This window comes from Pleuronectes platessa, chromosome 19, assembly GCF_947347685.1.
Source record: "Pleuronectes platessa chromosome 19, fPlePla1.1, whole genome shotgun sequence".
Classification (NCBI taxonomy): domain Eukaryota; kingdom Metazoa; phylum Chordata; class Actinopteri; order Pleuronectiformes; family Pleuronectidae; genus Pleuronectes; species Pleuronectes platessa.
The window spans coordinates 19,398,363-19,417,978 of NC_070644.1; the positions used below are offsets into that span (position 1 = coordinate 19,398,363).

Genomic DNA, 19,616 nt, shown 5'->3' on the forward strand with positions numbered 1-19,616 from the left:
CGGAGGGACTTGATGGTGTTGATGTCCTTGCCTTTGGTCCCTCTGTGCACACGGGGGGGGGAGACAGAGAATTAGTTTGGGTGACGCAGTGCAAGCGATAATCATTTAAACCCTCTGATCCCAGCCCCCGGGGAACAAGGGCTGTAGTACACACCCAGTACAGTGTGTACCAGTAGTACTTCTTTGTACTGTGTTAGTGGAGCAATGCAACTGAGAGTGTTGTGTTATTTTACAGAGACATGCTGCAGGGAAGGTTTTAGAGTAACAAGCACTTTTACTCTGGTACATGATGATTTAAATATTGTGTCATATCTGCTCAATATTATGTTTTATTACATTCATCTTTCCTAGTTTCCATCTGTCTTTGTGTTTTCTTTCTCTTCCCTCATTTCTTTATTTCTCTCTCTCTTTATATATCGTCAGTCTCTGTTCACATCCTTCTCTGTCTCTCTTTCTTTCACTCCTTCTTGACCCTAACCCCGGTTCTTTCACCGTCACACAAAGCCCACGTGTTGTTTCTATAGAATAAAAACATTATATATCTAATGGATGAGTGAAGGAGCTGCAGGTTACTGGGTTATAAACAGTGTGGAGCAGCTGTGTGTGTGTGGGGGGGGGGTTTAGACTAACAGGTAAGCTAATAACAGCCGAGCCATCACTCACTCACACACTGACATTGGCCAAGGACACTGGGATTTTTAATTAATCAGCTTCACGATAGGGACAGAAAACGCTTTCTCAGTCGTTTCTTCTCCACTTTAAAGAATTCTGAGACGTAGAAATCAGGAGTGTGCAAATATCTGTGGACGTGCACGAGCGACAGAATCATGTGTGAAGGTTGTGAAAGGACACAACAGGAAAATACAACGTCTAAGAGCTCTGGTGATGGACGTTGGGGCAGAGACACAAACTGCTTTGTCGTATTTACTTTTTAATAATGTATAAGAAGAACACAGGCAGCTTCACAGATCCCTTCACCAGAAATCAAATAACGAGGTTATGTGTTCATGTAAGTTTGGTCTAGTCTAGTCTTTGGTCTGTTACTCAGCAGGATTACACACAACTACAGATTATTGGTGGAACATTTGATTGGGTTCTTTTTAATCGTGGATTTGAGTTTTACGTTTTTGTCGATAATTCATAGTTCTTCAGGGATTAAACTATTAACGATTGTAAATAAAACCTGCCCCTAGTGTCATATTCACTGGTTTGTGTGTTTTGTCTGATTTAAAGCTCGTGTTTTATATAAATCTTCACAATTACTATTCCGATACAGCACTACTCTAAATTTCATAGTACTGCTTTCCTTTGTACAACCACAATAAAGCAGCAGCAGTAAGTAACACTGTCCCCTCTGGTCTCCTCCCCCCCGTTACCACTGATCGATTGAGCTGCAGCTTTAACTCATGTCATGGATTCTTATCTGTGCTTCATTGTAAAGTGGGTGAGGCAGGAGCCTGGTTCCATACGTCTCAGGCCCGGGGGCGTTCTCTCTCTTCTCCTTTCTCGCTGGAGAACTCTTAAGTCTGACAAAAAGGCATGCAGCTCTCATGCTCAGATGACTTGGTTATCCTGGCATGCAATCTGCAAAGTCAATGCCAGTCCTCGCTATTCAAGGAGCTCGACACATTGAGACGGCAAGAACAGCCTCCCAATAGCTTTCAGAAGAGCCGCGGGCGTGGAAGATGTAATGTGCATGTGTGCGTGTGGCTGTGTGTGTACACAAGGTTGTGTGTTCACGTCAGTGAGGCACAGATCACCACTGATAGCCTAATGTGCTCAGCAGCCTGGCATATGAGGTCATCATCACTGATCCTCTCGACTGACGAGCACTTCCTGTTTAAGGGCTGACGTCCAATCAGACGCGTGTTCACAGGACGCACGAGGCTCCTTATCGAGCAGGTTCACGTGCTGCAGGAAATAAAATCAAGTGCTCAAATAAATATAAACTCTATTTTTCATTTGAGCATTTTCCTGTCCCTCTCTCTCTTTCTTCCTTCCTTGATATATTGGCGTTAGAATTGTATAGTTGTATTTATGCTGGTCTTCTGAAAGCTATAACTCGGAGTTCCCAATATTGTCTTTTTATTTCGTCGCCCCAATATTGGGACGGGACGTTTCTAACAGGGGGGAGAGGAAGGAGGTGAGGAGGTCGGGGGGGTCGCATCCCAAACACGATGCGATGGAGCGGTTGAAAAGAGGAGGAGCTTCGTCTCTTTCACATGTGGGGGGGGGGGACAGGGAGAGGGAGGGGGGGGGGTCAATAAGTCACAGTTAGAGAGGGGCAGTTCCCACCTGGCCACGCTTTGCTGGGATCTGGTGAGAAAAAGCGGTTATGAACGCACACACACACACACACAGACACACACGCACATTAACACAAACACCACCCACACAAACGAGAGCAAAATGAGCAGATAAAGAAAAAACAGAGGAAAATAAAGATATTAAGCAGATTTCACACAGACATGAAGGTACAGAGACATTATTCAGCTTTTTAAAACAACAGAGTGAAAAGAAAAAACACAGATACAGAGATAAACAGAAGCAATTAAACTGATCATCCAGTGAAAGACGAGTCCGAGGAAATATCTGAGATTATGTGAACGAATGAGGAAAGAACAGAAAGAAAGAATGTCATCATACTTTAAATTTAGTTAGAAATGAACATTGAAATGAGAAGAAATGTCTCACAGCAGCGATTCACTGTTTAATGGATTTCAATTAGCATCAGAATTTAAATATGTGTCCAGTATTTAAATGATTCACTGTGCTGCCACGCTATGATTTGTGTGTATTGTTCCGACTGACACACATATGAGATATGTGCGATAAATGGAGAACGGGTAATTACCCTTACGCAACATGCGCGCAGACACAAACACAGTTATGCAACACAAACAGAGTAAATGTCAGCGTCTCTGATTGGAAACGGTGGCGGCGACGATAAGAAAAGCAAAAAGTAACAAAATGTGACATTTGTAGAAGACGGCTGCTGCCTGAGAAGAACAGGAAGAAGAGCAGGAGACACAAGACAGGAGGACGAGCACGTGGACGGAGTGATAAAACAGGCAGAGAGAGAGCAGGCATTACCCCATGAGGCTCCTGAAAGCAATCCAAGCCAGAGAAGACAGGAAGACAGAAAGAGGGAAAGAAAGTAAAAGACAGAGACAAAGTCAGCAACAGATAAAAAGACAGAGAGAAGCATCGATATAAAGCAGAGGAGAAGAAAAACACACAAACTGCAGAACCTCAGGACAATTCAGTGGGTTTGTAAAGCAGTGGTGGGAGGAGGCCAAACAAACGCTGCTTGAAACAGAGTACGTGATCGCTGGATACCCAGAATGCAACGCTGGACGTTTCATGGGGATCATTAACTCTGTTTATACGGAGGCTACGGATCATTTATTTCTTTCCGATCGAGAGTTTTGTGGATTACTGCTGCGTTACCTCTCGTTACTTTTCTACAGTTTTAGCTCGGGCCACATTTTTCTGGTAGAACCCGTTCAAGCCCGAGAGACACAACTAGAGACATTTTAGAGACTTGAAGCCAGAGAATGTCCTGATAACTGGGTCGGCAGCTCGTCAAACTTGGTCTTAAAAAAACAAAGTAATCCTCAGAACAACTCTCTCTGTGACTCCTTTGTTTCCGATTGGCTCAAAGGAGTCACGTGGATCCTGAGGACTTACGAGCAGGCGAAGGCCACCAGAGCTCCGCTGACCACGATGAAGTCCAGGATGTTCCACAGGTCACGGAAATACGCTCCAGGGTGGAGCAGCAGCCCCAAGTCGATCATCTGCAGCCACAGAGTAATGGAATTATACAAAATGGAATTACAGAGAAAATCAAACAAGATGACGCTGAGATTTTCATTTTCTTTCTCAGGGTTTACTTTGATCCCTCCTTTCTTCATGGCTTAAAAGATTTAAATCACCTCTTCTTTTCATAGTTGGCACCTTCAGTGCACTCACACAGACCGTTCATTATCTAAAGTGCCTGCTTGGCATTAAGTGCCGATGGTTATCACAGCCGAGAGGAGAGAAACCACAAAGCCATTAGCAGTGTCAGAGCTGCAGTCCACTGGGGGCCATCCTTCCCAGTGAGCGCTGGTTCAAACACACATCGACGAAACCAAGCTAATCTCAGATTAAATGTTTATCTCAACACGACACGAGTCCTAACTTCAAAGTTTGGTTTGAATCTGTTGAAAACATCATTATAAATAAAATAAAGTTATAATTTGTTTTTTTTCTGATCTGTAAGTCACCAAACCTTCACGTGGTTAGAGTCTTCTCACCTTAATCACCATCTCGAAGGTGAAGACTCCGGTGAAGACGTAATCCAGATACTTCAGAACCTGCAGCAACACACGGGAAGAAGATATACACAGTGTGTGTCTGTGTGTGTGTGTGTGTGTGTGTGTGTGTGTGTGTGCCTGAACACTCATCAAATACACAAACAACACACACACACACACACATCACCCCAGATTCCCTCTGTGCCCCTGACTAGAATATTAATTAGTTGTGCTTGTCCGTCAAAACCTCAAGTCTCATGTCTGTGAGCATGTTTAACATCCTCAATCCCAACATGGGCTCCACAGACAGCACAGCACAGACAGCACAGCACAGACAGCACAGCACAGACAGCACAGCACAGACACAACCTGCCAAACTGGATTAGAACACAAGTTACATTTAAAATTCTCCTTAAAGTCAAAGTGTCAGAGTTTGACTTAAAAGGCTTCTTGTGTTTTCTTTCCAAACTGTCAGAGCCGGTTAAGCCGAGTCGCCTCAATCACATCGGATGAATCAGCCCGAATCAGACGTGTGTGTGTGTGTGTGAATCTTCCATGCACTTGTGTGAGTCTGCAGTAACTGGTCTGTGTGTCCCCCGTGTGTGCGTCCAGATGTGCGTTCAGGACGTCCAGATGTCAGTGGGACTCACGTTGTTGCGCGGCGCGTTGGCCTGCACCGGGTCCTCGGCTGCCAGAGCGATGCTGCTCATGGTGATGACCATCAGGATGCACATCTCGAAGTAGCGCAGGTTGACCACGTAGTGACACAGCCGCCGCACCCTACGACAAACACACAAACACACACACACACACACACACAACACACACATATATATTACCACACACATTCACTTAAAGTAGAAGTGCACATGGAGTCGTGGCAGCTCAGTGGGTCTGTTCAGGTGAAGACAACACAAAAAACTGTGACGCTGGGTTCACGAAGTTTATTAATCAAATCAATATGAAGCTTCACTGATATATGAAGTGTAGGGACTTGTCTGGCTCAAAAAGATGCTCAGATAATAAGTAGAACTACATTAAAATCTGTATAATATAAGGGATTATATTTTATGAACTGCTGCGACTGAGTTAAACACATCTGCAGCTTTTTGTTAGTTTTTCCTATATTAAAAAGCTGTTAATCCACATGTTTTACAAACTTTCAGATGTTTGTAGTTCAACACCCCCCCCCCCCCCCCCCCCCGGGGCTGTGACTCACGGGTTTGTTTGCCCGAACACGAACATGGAGCTGTAGGGGAGGATCTGCCGAGGCCCATTAGCCGCCTCCTCTTCCTCCAGATCTTTCTTCTCGTCGCTGATTTGAACGTTGTCACAGTCGATGCTGTTCACTGGTGTTGGTGGGGGGGGGTTGGGGGGGGGGGAGAAAACAAGTACACTGGTTCAGCTTCACAGAAGAGTCAGTGAGTAATGAGACATTTTCTGTGGATTCCAGAGTCACGTTGGGTCCATGCGGTCGTTGGATGATTGTTTTTTTACTTTCTCCACTAATTAGACGTCTCTGGTAAGATGGTGGTTGCATCGTCGAGACAGAGAGACAGTCCCCCCCCCCCCCCCCCCCCCCCACAGGCAGAAGAGACAGATCTTTACCATCAAAGGGAAATTCAGTTAATGCTCCACGTTGTGGTGCATTTTAAAATCACTGATGTTGTTTATAGAAACAATTTAGACACAAAAATTCGCCGTAGGATATAAAATTTTTAATATTTGTTCGATCAAATCCTGAGAAGTCGTCAGGAAGGAGGAAAATTTCATCATCTGATCAAGGAGCTGCAAAATGAAACTGATCATTTCCAAGCCTATTAAAAATAATAAAAGTAATTTCTGTGATTCAGTTGATCCTGAATAGCCAAACAAATTAACTCTGGAATAACTTTGCAGATGTGAAAAAAACACCAAATCCAACCTGGTCCGATTATTGATGGATGAAAGTTTTGGAGTGTGTGCGTGAACATGATGACACAATGTGAAGTCGTACTCACATACAGATGTGACCACGTTGTGCTCTACTCACTGGGAATGATGGCGGTCTCTCCGGGGGAGGTGATGGTGACTGGGATGTGGATGGTGTTGCTGCTGTTGAGGCCGGCCTGACTGGCCCGGGTGGAGTTCTTCTGGTTGTCGGCGTCCTCTTGCTTCTCCCCCAGACTCAGGCTGCTGCGCCTGAGCTGCAGGGGGCTGGAGGCCAGGCCACTGTCCTCGGCATCTGGCTGCTTCTCTCTGGAGGAAGACATGAGGATCTTATCACAGGCATCACACTCTCTCTCTCTCTCACGCCTCCAGCTTCTTTCTGCCAAATTGGATCCACGTTAGAGAAGTTTCTGTGCCCTCCTGGGACGCAGACCACAAACCAGCTGGCAGCAAACACTCGAAGAGGAGTTTAACTGGGGAGTTTTCCAAACACACACTTATATCGTGCATAAAAACAAAATGATGTCTTCTGTTTTTATGTCTTGCGTCTCGTGGAGAATCCAGCGGAGGATTAATTAAAGTTGGAGACATCACAGGTCGATGTCGGGGCCGATGGAGATGAGGCTGCGACTCGTCACTGTTGCAGCAGATCCTCACAAAATGAATATTTCAAACCAGCCGGAGAAGATATGAAATTTAAACGAGCGACTTTGGGGCAGTTTTTAAATCCTCGGATTTAATCAGAACCTGTTACACTCTCAGGGTCATATAACTGTTTTTTTTTATTTTCAATTATTATAATCATTATTATTTCAAGGTAAGCGTATTCTATTGTACTGTACTGCACTTATAATCTTTTTATATATTACATATCCTCATCTGAGCCAGATTTCTGCTGTTTAATTAAAACCAAGCTTTTGTACAAACTGTCTTCATTTTCGTGCGTCTTTGTGTCTTATTGTTTTTGTGTACTTGTTTAATCTTTTCTTTTTACTTGTGTTTATTCTGATATTGAGTTGCTGTAGTATCTGTATAAAGGATTATCTTATCTTATCTTATCTTATCTTATCTGTATAAACTGTATGAATGCGTGTGAATGGTAAACCTCTACTTTGAGTGGTCGTCAATACTAGAGGAGCAGCTATAAATCCATCTTCTCGTGTGATTGACAGGTGAAGGCAGAAGCCCACAGGTTTATTTCTCTGTCCAATCAGGTGGACGAGAGGTTCGATCCCCTTCGTCCTCACTTCGGGGGAAATTGTCCTGAAACAACCTCGAGAGCGACGGGAGGAAATCGATCTGTGAGTCACGCTGCAGTTTGTTGCTGCTGCACATTACACAAAAGTGATGACAAAAATAATGACTTCCTCCGTTTGTAGACCCGGTGAGTCGCTGACCTGAGCTGAACTGCAACAACAAGCGGCTGCAGATCGAAACAGGAAAACACAAGACGAGTGGGGAAGCTAAATTCAGATCTTCTACTGAGACGTGAAGAAACTTTATTCTGTTTTAATCCACTCGGGTGAAACTGAAACCCTGACTGTTTGTTTACACCGTGAACTGCTGAGCAATCACTTTACATATTTAGCAGATATGGAAAAAGCATCAGTGGTTTTTTTCAGGCCAACTGATAAATATAAGTCCGACGCTCATCCTCCTCTATCTCAGTTCTTCTGCTCCAGCTCCTGAGGAGAATGTCTGACTCTTCAGTTGTGGTCTCAGATGGGTTTATCAGCTTCTTCTGTGTCTGGGAAATGTTGATAAGTCTATGAAGTGTGTATTTCCCTGAGAGAAGTGAAGCACCATCGTGTATTTAAAGTGTGAATATAGAGCTGAAGGTGTTCGGCACTCACCTGTGGCCTCGGGCTCCGTTTCTGCTCCTCTTGCAGTCGTCTGCATCCAGAGTCGACTGAGCTCGGACCATCCGAGAGCAGCGCCCCTTCCTCTCTCCGTTACTATCCCCTCCTCCTCCTCCTCCTCCTCCTCCTCCTCCTCCTCCTCTGCCCCTCCGCTCTCCCTGTCCTCCGTTCCCTATCGTCCCGTTCCCCTCCTTGCCTGGACGATGGGAGTGGTGATGGCGATGGCCTCTTTCCTCTCCTCCTCCTTGCATGTCCTGGTTCTCCTCCTCGGGGGAGCCGGCCTGGTGGTGGTGCCTGTGTCCCTGCCCCCCCTCGTGGCTGTGGCTCCTCTCCGCCCTCCTCTCTTTCGTCTGGTCGGCCTTGTGCTCTCTGCTCCTGCTGTGATGGGTGTGGTGCCGCCCCCCCCGGCCGTCGCCCCCCTCGCCCCCGTTCCTGTCTCGGTGGCGGTGGTGCTTCCTGGGGTGAGCGTGGGAGTTGTCTCCCGTGCCGTCCTGCCGGGGGTCCCCCGCCTCGTCCCGTCCCCCTCCTCCTCCTTCGGGAGGCCTGCTGGGTTTGTCGCCGTTCCTGGCCTCCACCACCAGGGGCCGGTCCAGGTGGGTCTTCATGTCCGGGTGGAGGTGGAGGGCGGAGGACATGCGGAGGCGCTCCTCGGGGTCCAGCTCGTTGAACAGGGCCTCGCTGCTCGACCTGACGTTGTGTCTCCTCAGCTGATTGGTCCTCTGCTCCCACACCGACATGCTCTTTGCGGAGCGCTGCTGATCCTTGCTGCTGCAAACGGGAATCAAACCCACAGGAGAAGATCGTTGTGATGATGAAAACAACCACAGTGAAACATTTCACTTTTTTTTGCGTGAGCACCAATTTCCATGTTTTCCATCCATAGCCACAAATTCCACAAACCCTGCTCCAGTCATCAGGTTCCTGATGACGTGAGGCCAGGAGGAGGAACCGGACACCACGTGGTCTATGGATGCTTCAACAAATGGTCCCCATGGTAGAGCTCTCACTTACCATGCTCCAGTGATACATGGAGAAACTACTTCAAATCCCCAAATCCAGAATCGGACTATTTCCACTTTCTGAAAACCTTCAGACGATAAAGGTCGTGTTCAGCGGAGGATCTCTAAATTCTGTTAAAATGAAATGACCTGATTCTGGGATTTTATGTTTTCAACTGGTTCAACCTTCATCTACCACAAGTGAGTGAGTTCATCTTCTCCTAAATGATTTATGGACAAACGGCTGAAGCACAAATTGTGTTTTCAAAACGCTGCTGCTCAAGGATTCTGAGTTCGACTCATTTAAAAGACGAAGAACTAATAAAAAAGTAATGTCGGGTGTTTTTTTATTTTATATATTCTTCATTTATGAAATATGCTGAGTTTGACTTTATCCTCCATGGGCAAATCATGACGTCTCTTCTGTCCTCTGGGTCGTCTCCTTATTAAAAAAATACAGTTTCTGAATTAGTGTTTCTAAACTTGTGTGTGTGTTAATGTGTGTGTTTCTAAATTCCAAAACAAGCTGAATCCTTTGGGGTTGTGGAGTTGACCTACCACACAACCAGCTTCACCTCTGACTGCACATATTCTGTGTTTTGTAGCATTGCCTCATTTCTTAGGGGCAAAGAGTAAATGATGAATCTGTGGTTGTTTTCTTTGCTACCGGGAAAAGTTCAGAGTGTCGAATGTTTCCCTTCAGACGTAGAAAAACATCGGACAGGAATAATCTTTTCAAACCAGTGGGACCAGGTGGGAATGAGGCAGGCAGACCAGCATGCGATGGGTGGCTGTTATTCCTGACGTGTTTTTGAACAGAAGTGGGAATAAAACTCAAACTTAAACATCAAAAACTCTGATTTGATGCGTTTCTACTGTTTCTGTCTCTGCACAGTAGGGTTTTATTTACATGGGGCTTTATGGGTTAGTTAAGTTTGTTCCCTCTGGTCACCTGTACCTCAAGATTCGCCGGGCGGGGGAGGAGTAGACAGTGTAACTCCTAAAAGACAAAGACACAGACAGACAGACAGACAGACAGGCCGAGGACACAGACAGACAGACAGGTATCCACAGACAGGTGAGCAACAGACACACAGACAGACAGTGTTTAAAAAGAGAGAAGAGTGAAGGATGAGACGATAGAGCGAGAAGAGAGAGATTTACACAAATACACAAGTGGGATGTTTAATTAGTATCTCCGGCCTTTATCTGAATTTTTAAATCCATCGAAATGTTTCAGAGATTTATTCACTCCAATGTGTGTCTGTATTTATCTGTGTTATTCACATGTGATTGGTTTCTGTATAAGAATCATAAATACATTTCACTACTAGTGATGACGACATGACAGAGTGTTCACTTAGTTCTATGGAGGTCCAGAGGAGAGGAAACGAGAGCAGAGGAGACAAGAGGAGAGGAAACGAGAGGAAGCAAGAGCAAAGGAAACAAGAGCAGAGGAGATGAGAGGAAACAAGAGCAGAGGAGACGAGAGGAGAGGAAACGAGAGTAGAGGAGACGAGAGGAGAGGAAACGAGAGGAGAGGAGACAAGAGGAAACGAGAGCCGAGGAGACGAGAGGAGAGGAAAACGAGAGCAGAGGAGACGAGAGGAGACGAAACAACAGTAGAGGAGACGAGAGGAGAGGAAACGAGAGGAAGCAAGAGCAAAGGAGAGGAAACAAGAGGAAATAAGAGGAGACGAGAGGAAACGTGAGGAAGTAGGAGGAGAGGAAACAATAAGAGAGGACACGAGAGGAAGCAATAGCAGAGGAGAGGAAAGTTAAGAAGAGAGGAGGCGATCAAGAGGGGAAAAGACAGTAGAGGAAACAAGAGGAGAGGAGAATAGAGGGAACGAGAGGAGAGGAAATGAGAGGAGACAAAAGAGGAGGAGTGGAGAGGAGACCAAAGGGAAAAAGAGAGGAGAGGAGGAGACAAGAGGGGAGAAGAAAGAGGAGGAGAAAACAAGGACCATTGGGAAAACAACAGATGATTACCAGAAAGGAGACATGATGAGGGATGAGGAGAGAGAGGGAGCATAAAGGAGAGGATGTAAGGAAAATAGAGGAGCAGAGAGGAGGAGTAGAGGAGGGACCACAAAGACAAAAGAAAGGAGAGGAGACGAGAACAGGAGGGAGTGGCGGACGGAGAGGAGGAAGGAGAGGAGGAGGAGAATATTGTAACAGAGACTGTTAACTCACAGTGACTGAATGCTGTTGATGGACGACCTGCGAGAGAGTGCATCTCGATTTTGCTTTACAAAACTGTGCATGCAGAACAGAAAAACAAAGGAAAAGAATGAGACACGAATGTGGAGGGGACGAGTGGACGTCCGTCCGTCCACCGGTCCGCCCGTCCCCTCCTCCGTCAACCACAACACAAGCAGATACATCTTCATAAGAACTGAAATCAAACCATTCAGGAGCTTCATCACAAAACAGAAAGAAAGTTATGACTGAAGTTATATTTGAATATATAAATGTGCCAGTTTTAAATACATTTAGATTGAAAAGTGTTTTATATTTGTTAAAAGTCTGGAGTGATTTTGTCATGAAACCCTGAATTTCTCTAAAAAAATAGCACAGAGAATTCACACAAACAGTAAATTACATGTTCGATATACAAATTAAAATATTCCAATAACACTGTAACACAACGTACAGATCACATAACACAACAGGGACGATGGTGAGAGAGGACGACTGAGGAACAAATTAAACACTTTAAATTAATAAACAGCGGCGTGAAGCTCATGTGGGACCAAATGTACAGACTGTAAATAAAGATGGACGACACGAGCGCTCCGGAGAAGTGAAGCCAAAGCGTCCTGACCGCCCCCTGGTGGCTGGCTGCAGTACATGTAGCTGTATCTACTCCAGGTTGGCAGATTGGACATCAGGAAACACGTGGAAATAGTGAAAAACAACAATGGACATGTTTCCAGGGGCCTGAAGACATTGAAGAAAGATGTTTTCTGTCATTTTGAGGCTCATCTATAGGGCAAGGATGCTTCTGTCCTCACTCTGTGTTCGTCTCTGGACAGTGGGAGACGTGTCGTCCATCTTTATTCACAGTCTGTGCTTCAGACAGGGTCCATCGTTTGTTTTTCTTCTCATTCTAACTCCAGTTTTGCGGCTGTAAATCCAGACGCTCCAACTTTGACTGACTCTCATAATTCCAGTGTTCATCAGGGCTCTAAAAATAGTTTAAATTTGGAGGAGCAGTTAATTACCTCGTTGACACAGGACCCCAGACCTGTCAATCACAGGCCCGTGGCGGGGAGGCGTGTGTGTGGGGGGGGTCAGAAGTTTTAGCGTGACAGCTTTTACAGAGACGTCCCCGTCATTATCAGATCTGACAGAGTTTTCCCTCGATAGCTCTCGTCTCCTAAACTTTCAAAATGAGGCCAAGGGGCTAAAATAATATCCATGTAATGTTATTTCTAAACTCCAGATTCATAATCATAGTTGATGGAATCTATAATGGCCTCTGTAGTCTATACAAGCCAAGCTGAAGCATTTCCTTCCCTCTGTGGAGTGTCGTCAACAAGAGAATGACACAGGAGAGTTCTGTGTGTGAGTGGATGAGGAAGAAGTCCAAAACAGATCACACACACACACACACACACACACACAGACACACACACAGAGGGACAGGTATCTCCAGTGTGGAGCTGAAGCTGCCTTCAGAGACTCTGGGAGACTTACGCAGCGATGGAGATGTTGGCGGCCGACATGGGGCTGACCTCCTTCACCTCCAGGGCTTTCTGCAGGGCCAGCTTCTTATTGGCCGCCTCCTCCTGCAGCTCCTCGTCCTGAAACCAGTCACAACCAGGATGTAAACATTCACATCGCTGTATGTTATTAATGTCTTCAAATGCAACACGGGAGTTCGAACCCGAGCACCCACCTTCGTCAGCTCCTGTGCGTTGGCCAGATTGTCGACAGCGATGGCCAAGAAGACGTTCAGGAGGGTGTCTGAATGAGGGGGGGGGGGCTCAGGAGAAAATACACATTGACAATAATTTGAAGTAGTTTGCAAAGTTTGATTTCTTTAAGCTCCAGCGTCAGGTCTGACACTCGATGAGCAATTTCCCCTGTTATTTAAAATAACTCTAATATTCAGGAGAACTCAGAATGTGTCCTGTGATGAGAAGCCGTTCAGACTCTCAGACACAGGAGGACCAGTCAACTGAGGGCAAGGAACTTATTAAAAGTTTTGGAGAGAATTAAATGGTCTTTTATGAGCGACACTTTGCAAAAGAAAAGCATGTTTTCTCTTTTTTCTTATAGCAACTAAGAAAACACAGCTTTCCTACAGTAATAAAGAGATGTTTAATTTCTCTTCCACCCGGTTGTAAATATCTCCGGATGAAGATGGTTTATTTATTAACTCTAAATTAGAATTTTAAGAGCCCGGAGAAATACATATTATAATCTTTCTTCCCGACCTGTGAGGGATCATAAAGTGCAGTTGGAATAAAAGAGGATACAGTTCCCGAACAGCGTGAGGACGATGAAGTAGACGGAGGAGAACATGCCGCGCCGCACGCCGCCCTGGGACTCGATCCCGTGGTACATGACGGCGTTCCAGTCCTCGCCAGTCAGGATCTGAGGGAGAGGACGGACACAGGCAGGTTTATAAAAGTAGAGAATTCATTTATTTTACAGAGTGAAGGGTTATGAGCACAGACTAATTGAAGGATTATCAAGAAGCTCATTATGGGACCAAAGGAACAAGGTCCAGTCATTTCACTTAATTAAGACTGATAACGCTCTTTTCTCCAAAGTCTATAGTCTCTCATTTATTCTATAAGTATGAAGTGCACCGTTTGTGTGTGTGTGTGTGTGTGTGTGTGTGTGTGTGTGTGTGTGTGTGTGTGTGTCTGTGTGTTACCTGGAACACGGTGAGGATGGCTGCTGGGAACGTATCAAAGTTGGTTGTCGGCGTCTCCTCTGCAAAGTTAAACCTTTTTAAAAGAACCAGAAAAAGAAAGAACTTCATTTCAAAAAGGAGGGAAAAACAATAAACATATATCTAAAAACTTAAGTCACGTTTATGAGATCAAGTCACATGGGAATTGAACATGTAATTGAAAGTCAGTGTTAGATTTGAATAACAGCAGAGATAAGAATCCTTCAGATAAAAGGCTTCGTGTGGCGAATCTGTGAGAATCCAATATGAGCTAATGACATCAGGCTGCATCGGGTCTGGCTGCAATATACAATATACACTGTACATGCATGAGGGAGATGGGGGGGGAGCAACTAATTCAATAAGGCCCTTCTGTGTCATCATATTCTCTCTCTCTCTCTATCTCTCTCTCTCGATGCTCCTCTCCTTCTACCTTTGTCCTTCTCTGTCTCGTTAGTGCATCCCTCCATCATCCACCCAGTACTCATCCCGCCCCCCCCCCCCCCCACCACCACCACCACCACCACCACTTTCTCCATTAAACCTCAGCCCCCCCATATCATGTCCCTCCATTCCTTCCTGCACCCCCACCCTCTCCCATCCCTCCATCCTTGTGCCTGGAGGATTAGCGGGCCCAGTGCAAACCTCTGCTGTTCACTCTGATAAAGGGGATTGGGAGCGTGGCACTCTGCTTCCATGTGGCAGCCGAGGGGACTTCATTAAAAAATTGATCCTGAAAACAAGAACCGTGAGAGGCCTGACTCCCCCACAGGCTCGTGCCCCCCCCCCCCCCCCGGCTGCACACGTGGAATCCTGCAGCCTTGTGACAAATCAAGTAACTGACCCATGTGGATCTTCTGTCTGTAATTTAACCCCCCAGTGATTTCTCCGGTTTAAATAAAGGTTTTAATTTGAATCGAGACCAGCCAACGATTATATTTATTTATTTGAAATTTAACCTCTCGACCCAAAACCTTTCTGAATAAATGTTGAGTATTTTAAATGTCACAAAAACTGAACTCTGAAAATCATCTCTCCTGCATCTGACAATTCACAGGGAAAGTCAGAATTTCTCTATTCCATCCCAGTGAATGCTTTGAGCTTATCACACGTTTGTTTTTGTGACGGTGGGCGATGTCCTGTGTGTCTCAGATGTCTTGTGTGTCTCAGATGTCCTGTGTGTCTCAGATGTCCTGTGTGTCTCAGATGTCCTGTGCGTCTCAGCAGGAAGACACACGGCCTCCAACTGTTTATCTTCCAATTCCCAGCGTTTCCCCAGGAGACTGATTCACTCTGTGTTTCTGAGCCAAAAACAAAGTCTGGACACGAGAAAGCAACAAGACATTAAATCTCCTATTAAAAGATATTTTCACTAAACAAGTGGAATCATCTGCCTGAGAGAAGATTGTGTTTTATTTGGTTTTGATATAATCCCAAATTTGTCGGATTCCAAAAGGCAGATCGGTGTTTTTAAGAGAAGATTTTCTGTCTCCAGGAATAATTTGAGGACTTGGGATCATTTTTAGACTCGAGGTTTGAAATGAGAGGCTGAACATTACAGAGGACATCACTCGGCTGGAAGCACCATGTGGACGTCAGACTCATCTCTCACTCGTCCGTCACCGCAGCGCGACTCGATGCTAATGATGATGCAGACGGATGTGGGCTCACTGCCAGGGAAAGAGACGGCTGCTTCAAAAGACACCGAGTCGTCTCCTCTCCACGGTGGAGGGTCCGTTAGGTTTAGTGAAGTTTAACTTTAACTTGAGAACGGCCATGATCAAGAGAAACAGGGGACTTTGGAAGGAGACAGGGGGGACAGGGGGGACGGGGGGGGGGGGACAGGGTATGGACATCCTCCTTTAACAAACTATTTATTCTTTTGCTCCTTAGTGACAAATAAAATCATAATTCTCAGCACCACAACCAGTGCGGTAATTACAACAAGTTACAAATCCAGTTGTGGTTTCATTTTCATTTGTTTGTTATTTAACACGATAATGCAAACACTTGGTGGAAGGATGTGGTTTCGGGGGCCATTGCATCACGGTGCAGATCCAGATCAGATTTCCATAACATTGTGAGGTGGACGTTTATCAAGATATTATTGATTTCCCAGAGAATAATTCAAGGATTTTGGTGAAGAAGAATTCAGGGGACTGATATTTACATGTGTGTATTTTGGATTTGATGGATTTTACTGTGGTTTCATAGAGGGACTGTTGGGCCTTAAGTTCTCTAAGTTTCTAAAAAAAAGACCCATTAAACACAAGAGGAGACGAGTTAAAGAAGCTGCTTTGTTCACATTCTGTGCTTTTCAAATTAAAACCTGAGATCTGGGAAAAGACAACTTTGGTAAATAGCTAGTCAAATGCCAAAAATGCATTTTATCTTTCCCTGCTCGTATTTATATTTGAAACTTTCTCATTTCATAGCTGTTGTTTTTTATAACCGACTACAACAAACAACAAACAACAGAAGCCGTTGAACCTCCGTGGACATGCAGCCACGTCTGAGGACAGAGACAGACGGTGTCAGACGGGGCCTGGATGTCAGCTCTGTGATTATCGGATCCTGTCATCAGGCGACAGGGAGCTCCTGCAGAGCCTCGAATCAAAGAGCTTCACACTGAGCGGCTGCTCTGCCAGATACCTGCTGCGTCTACACGGCTGTCAGCAGCGCCACGCCGGGGCCAGGGATCACACTCACAGACACACACACTCACACACACACACACACACACACACAGTGAGAGAGCAGAGAGACTACTCACTGTCCTCCAAAGAGCTGCATGCCCAGCAGAGCGAACACCACGATGAAGAGGAAGAGGAGGAAGAGCAGGCTGATGATGGACTTCATGGAGTTCAGGAGGGAAACCACCAGGTTCCTCAGCGAGTTCCAGTATCTGAGCGAAAGCAGAAAACACAGAAAAACGACGGATGAAACAAACATTCAGACGGAAATAACGAAGCTTAAACCGCCGGATGTGTAGAAACTGCAGATTCCCTGAATAACAGGATTAACGAGAATCTCGTGAAATAAAAGGATTTCAATCAAAGCTTGGGGGGGGAGAGGGGGGGGAATTCAGAAGAGATGTGAAGCTCCTGGAACGTGAAACAGAGAAATTACCTCTAATTTAATAAATAACTGAACCGACTGTGAGTTAAATTAAGAGTTATGATGATCACGGAAACAACATTACACTCAGCGTAGTGAAGCTTCATTTAAAGTGGCACTGAACAATTAAATTACGGTTCTTATTTATGGAAACGTGTAAGAAATTAAAGAATTTTTGAATCCTGTCGTTCCACTTCAATGTAAAATGAACTCACTTGGTGACTTTGAATATCCGGAGCAGCCGCAGGGCTCTTAACACGCTGATCCCAAACGACGCTCCGGGTTTGATCATGTCCCAGATCACCTCAAAGATACTTCCCACGATCACCTGCAGATGAGAGACCAGTGGATCTGTTCAAAACGTTTTAAAACACACTGGATGTTGCCCTGCTTGTTAGTGATGTTCATTTTCCACCCGAGTGTGAGCACTGACTCCATCTTACCCCGAAATCAAAGCAGTTAAAGGAGGAATGGAAATAGTTCCGCGCTCCGAGGCCGTACATCTTCAAGCTCATCTCACTCAGGAACAGACCCAGGAACACAAACTCTGCTGTGTCTGCAACAAAGGAAAGAGAAAACACAGCCTTACACACCATCTGTTGAAATGAGTGTGTGTGGTTGTGTGTGTGTCTATGTGTGTGTGACTTACACAGGGCCCTGGTGAGCCAGTCGGGCTGGTCGTAGTGGACGATGGCCACACACAGCGTGTTGAGCCCCACCAGGCACAGGACGATCCAGTAGAAGCTCTGGGCCTTCACCATGCGTCGGATGAAGAAGCGGATCCTCTTCTCCTTGCGGCGGAAGTAGGAGGAGCTGTCCATCTTACCGCCGCTCTTCACGCTGGCTCGACCGAACGGGGAGCCGGGAGGAGCTGGAGGCGATGAAGAAGAGGAGGAGGAGGAGGAAACGTGAGAAAGTGCCTCCAGGTGAATCCCTGCATGTGATGAGCAGCTTCACCTTCATCAAGATTCTCATTGAGATCTTTAAATCACGTTTTTTCAGATGCTCAGATGACATTTTTTATCATTATTGCAGGCACCGAAAAAACTTTATGGACTGTTTGCCTGATAGAAATGAACAGTTGTGTGCGTCTCCACCTGCTGACGCTGTTTTCCTCTCACAGACTCTTGTTCTCTTATTGTCTCGAGTTGCACCAGGATTGCATTTGTGCCTCCGGTCACCGAAGCTGCAAAGGTTAGTTGTCAGCATCACCCACGTGTGTTTGTGCCTGGAGTTAAAAGCTAAAAGTTCACTTCTACTCAGGAAACACGAGGGTTTCTCTCCTTCACTGTGTGACTAATGTTTCTTTTGTTATTTTAAAAGTGAAGCAACGTTAAAAAGCTTGAACTCTGTAGAAATATGAAGAAATTCTCTAAAGGCAAACTTGAGATATTGTCTTCACGAGGCCAGATACATGTTTTGTGAGCCCACGTTGACTCTTCACCACCAAAGTCTAATCAGTTCATCTTTGAGTCTTTGGGAATACTTGTGCCAAATTTGAAATAATTCTTATCAGGGGTTCTTAAGATAAGGAGTTCACAAGGCAAAGAAAAGGGATTTGTGAGGTCACAGCGATCTTGATCTCTCAGGGGAAACTTGAGATATCGTGTTCAAGAGGCAAGATATTGTATTGTATTGTAATATATAAAAATGTACCCTTCATTACCAAAGTCTAATCAGTTCATCTTTGAGTCTTTGGGAATATTTGTGCCAAATTTTAAAGAAGTCTTATAAGGGGTTCTTAAGATAAGGAGTTCACAAGGCAAAGAAAAGGGACTTGTGAGGTCACAGCGATCTTGACCTTTCACCTTCGCCCACCAACATCTCACCAGTTCTTCTGTGAGTCGAAGGGAAAGTTTGAATTGGTCCCTGAGACGTTCTTGACATATAGTGAATGGGACGAATATAAACCTGAATATGAGCAGAATGTCTCCGTCTGTAAGAATCAATTCCACTTTACATCCGCGAGCAGGAACAGAAAAATGATTGTGACCAAAAACTGCTCAAAGTGAGAGCGCGCACCCGAGGGAGAGGAATAAAAGCATCAAATCTCTCCTTGACTTTTACTTGCAGCTTCTCATTAAAACCGTGCAGCTCATATCTCTGCAGAACTGGAGGCAGAATGTGCAAAACAAGAGAGATGAGTCTCAAACTCCACGCAGAGCACCTCCTCCCCCGGCACTTCACTTCATGGAAAAACAGTCGTGACGTGAGATATTTAGGAGGAAAAAAAAGGATTTAAGGTTTAAGGCAGGAGGAGAGTTTCACTTCTGTTTATTTCCAACACACGGACGAGCAGTTATCAGCCGTCTTGAGTCTGTAAATGTATAAAGTCTCATTTTAAATTGCTGCAGGTGATTCTCTTGCTGTTTTTAATTGAACAGTCTAATAAAGGAAAGTTAGATTCTACTGGTTCTCCCTCAAGGTGACGTGTCTCTGCCGGAGAACAGGTCCGTTCAGAAACCGGCTCTTACAGTCGCTTTCATTGTGAAAGGTCGCCTGTGAG

The 19,616-nt window shown here is 45.3% G+C and overlaps 1 protein-coding gene across 1 annotated transcript in view; it reads right to left on the reverse strand.

The window, feature by feature from the left end:
• Positions 1-19,616, reverse strand: part of LOC128424475 (voltage-dependent N-type calcium channel subunit alpha-1B-like) — a 44,574-nt gene that overhangs the window by 3,583 nt on the left and 21,375 nt on the right. Inside the window, 16 exon segments of the mRNA XM_053410670.1 lie at positions 3,687-3,797; positions 4,299-4,358; positions 4,949-5,078; positions 5,518-5,647; positions 6,331-6,536; positions 8,081-8,851; positions 10,043-10,084; positions 11,281-11,343; positions 12,787-12,893; positions 12,989-13,056; positions 13,572-13,689; positions 13,976-14,048; positions 16,767-16,898; positions 17,326-17,438; positions 17,554-17,666; positions 17,760-17,981. Coding sequence (XP_053266645.1) covers positions 3,687-3,797; positions 4,299-4,358; positions 4,949-5,078; positions 5,518-5,647; positions 6,331-6,536; positions 8,081-8,851; positions 10,043-10,084; positions 11,281-11,343; positions 12,787-12,893; positions 12,989-13,056; positions 13,572-13,689; positions 13,976-14,048; positions 16,767-16,898; positions 17,326-17,438; positions 17,554-17,666; positions 17,760-17,981 — 2,459 coding nt within the window.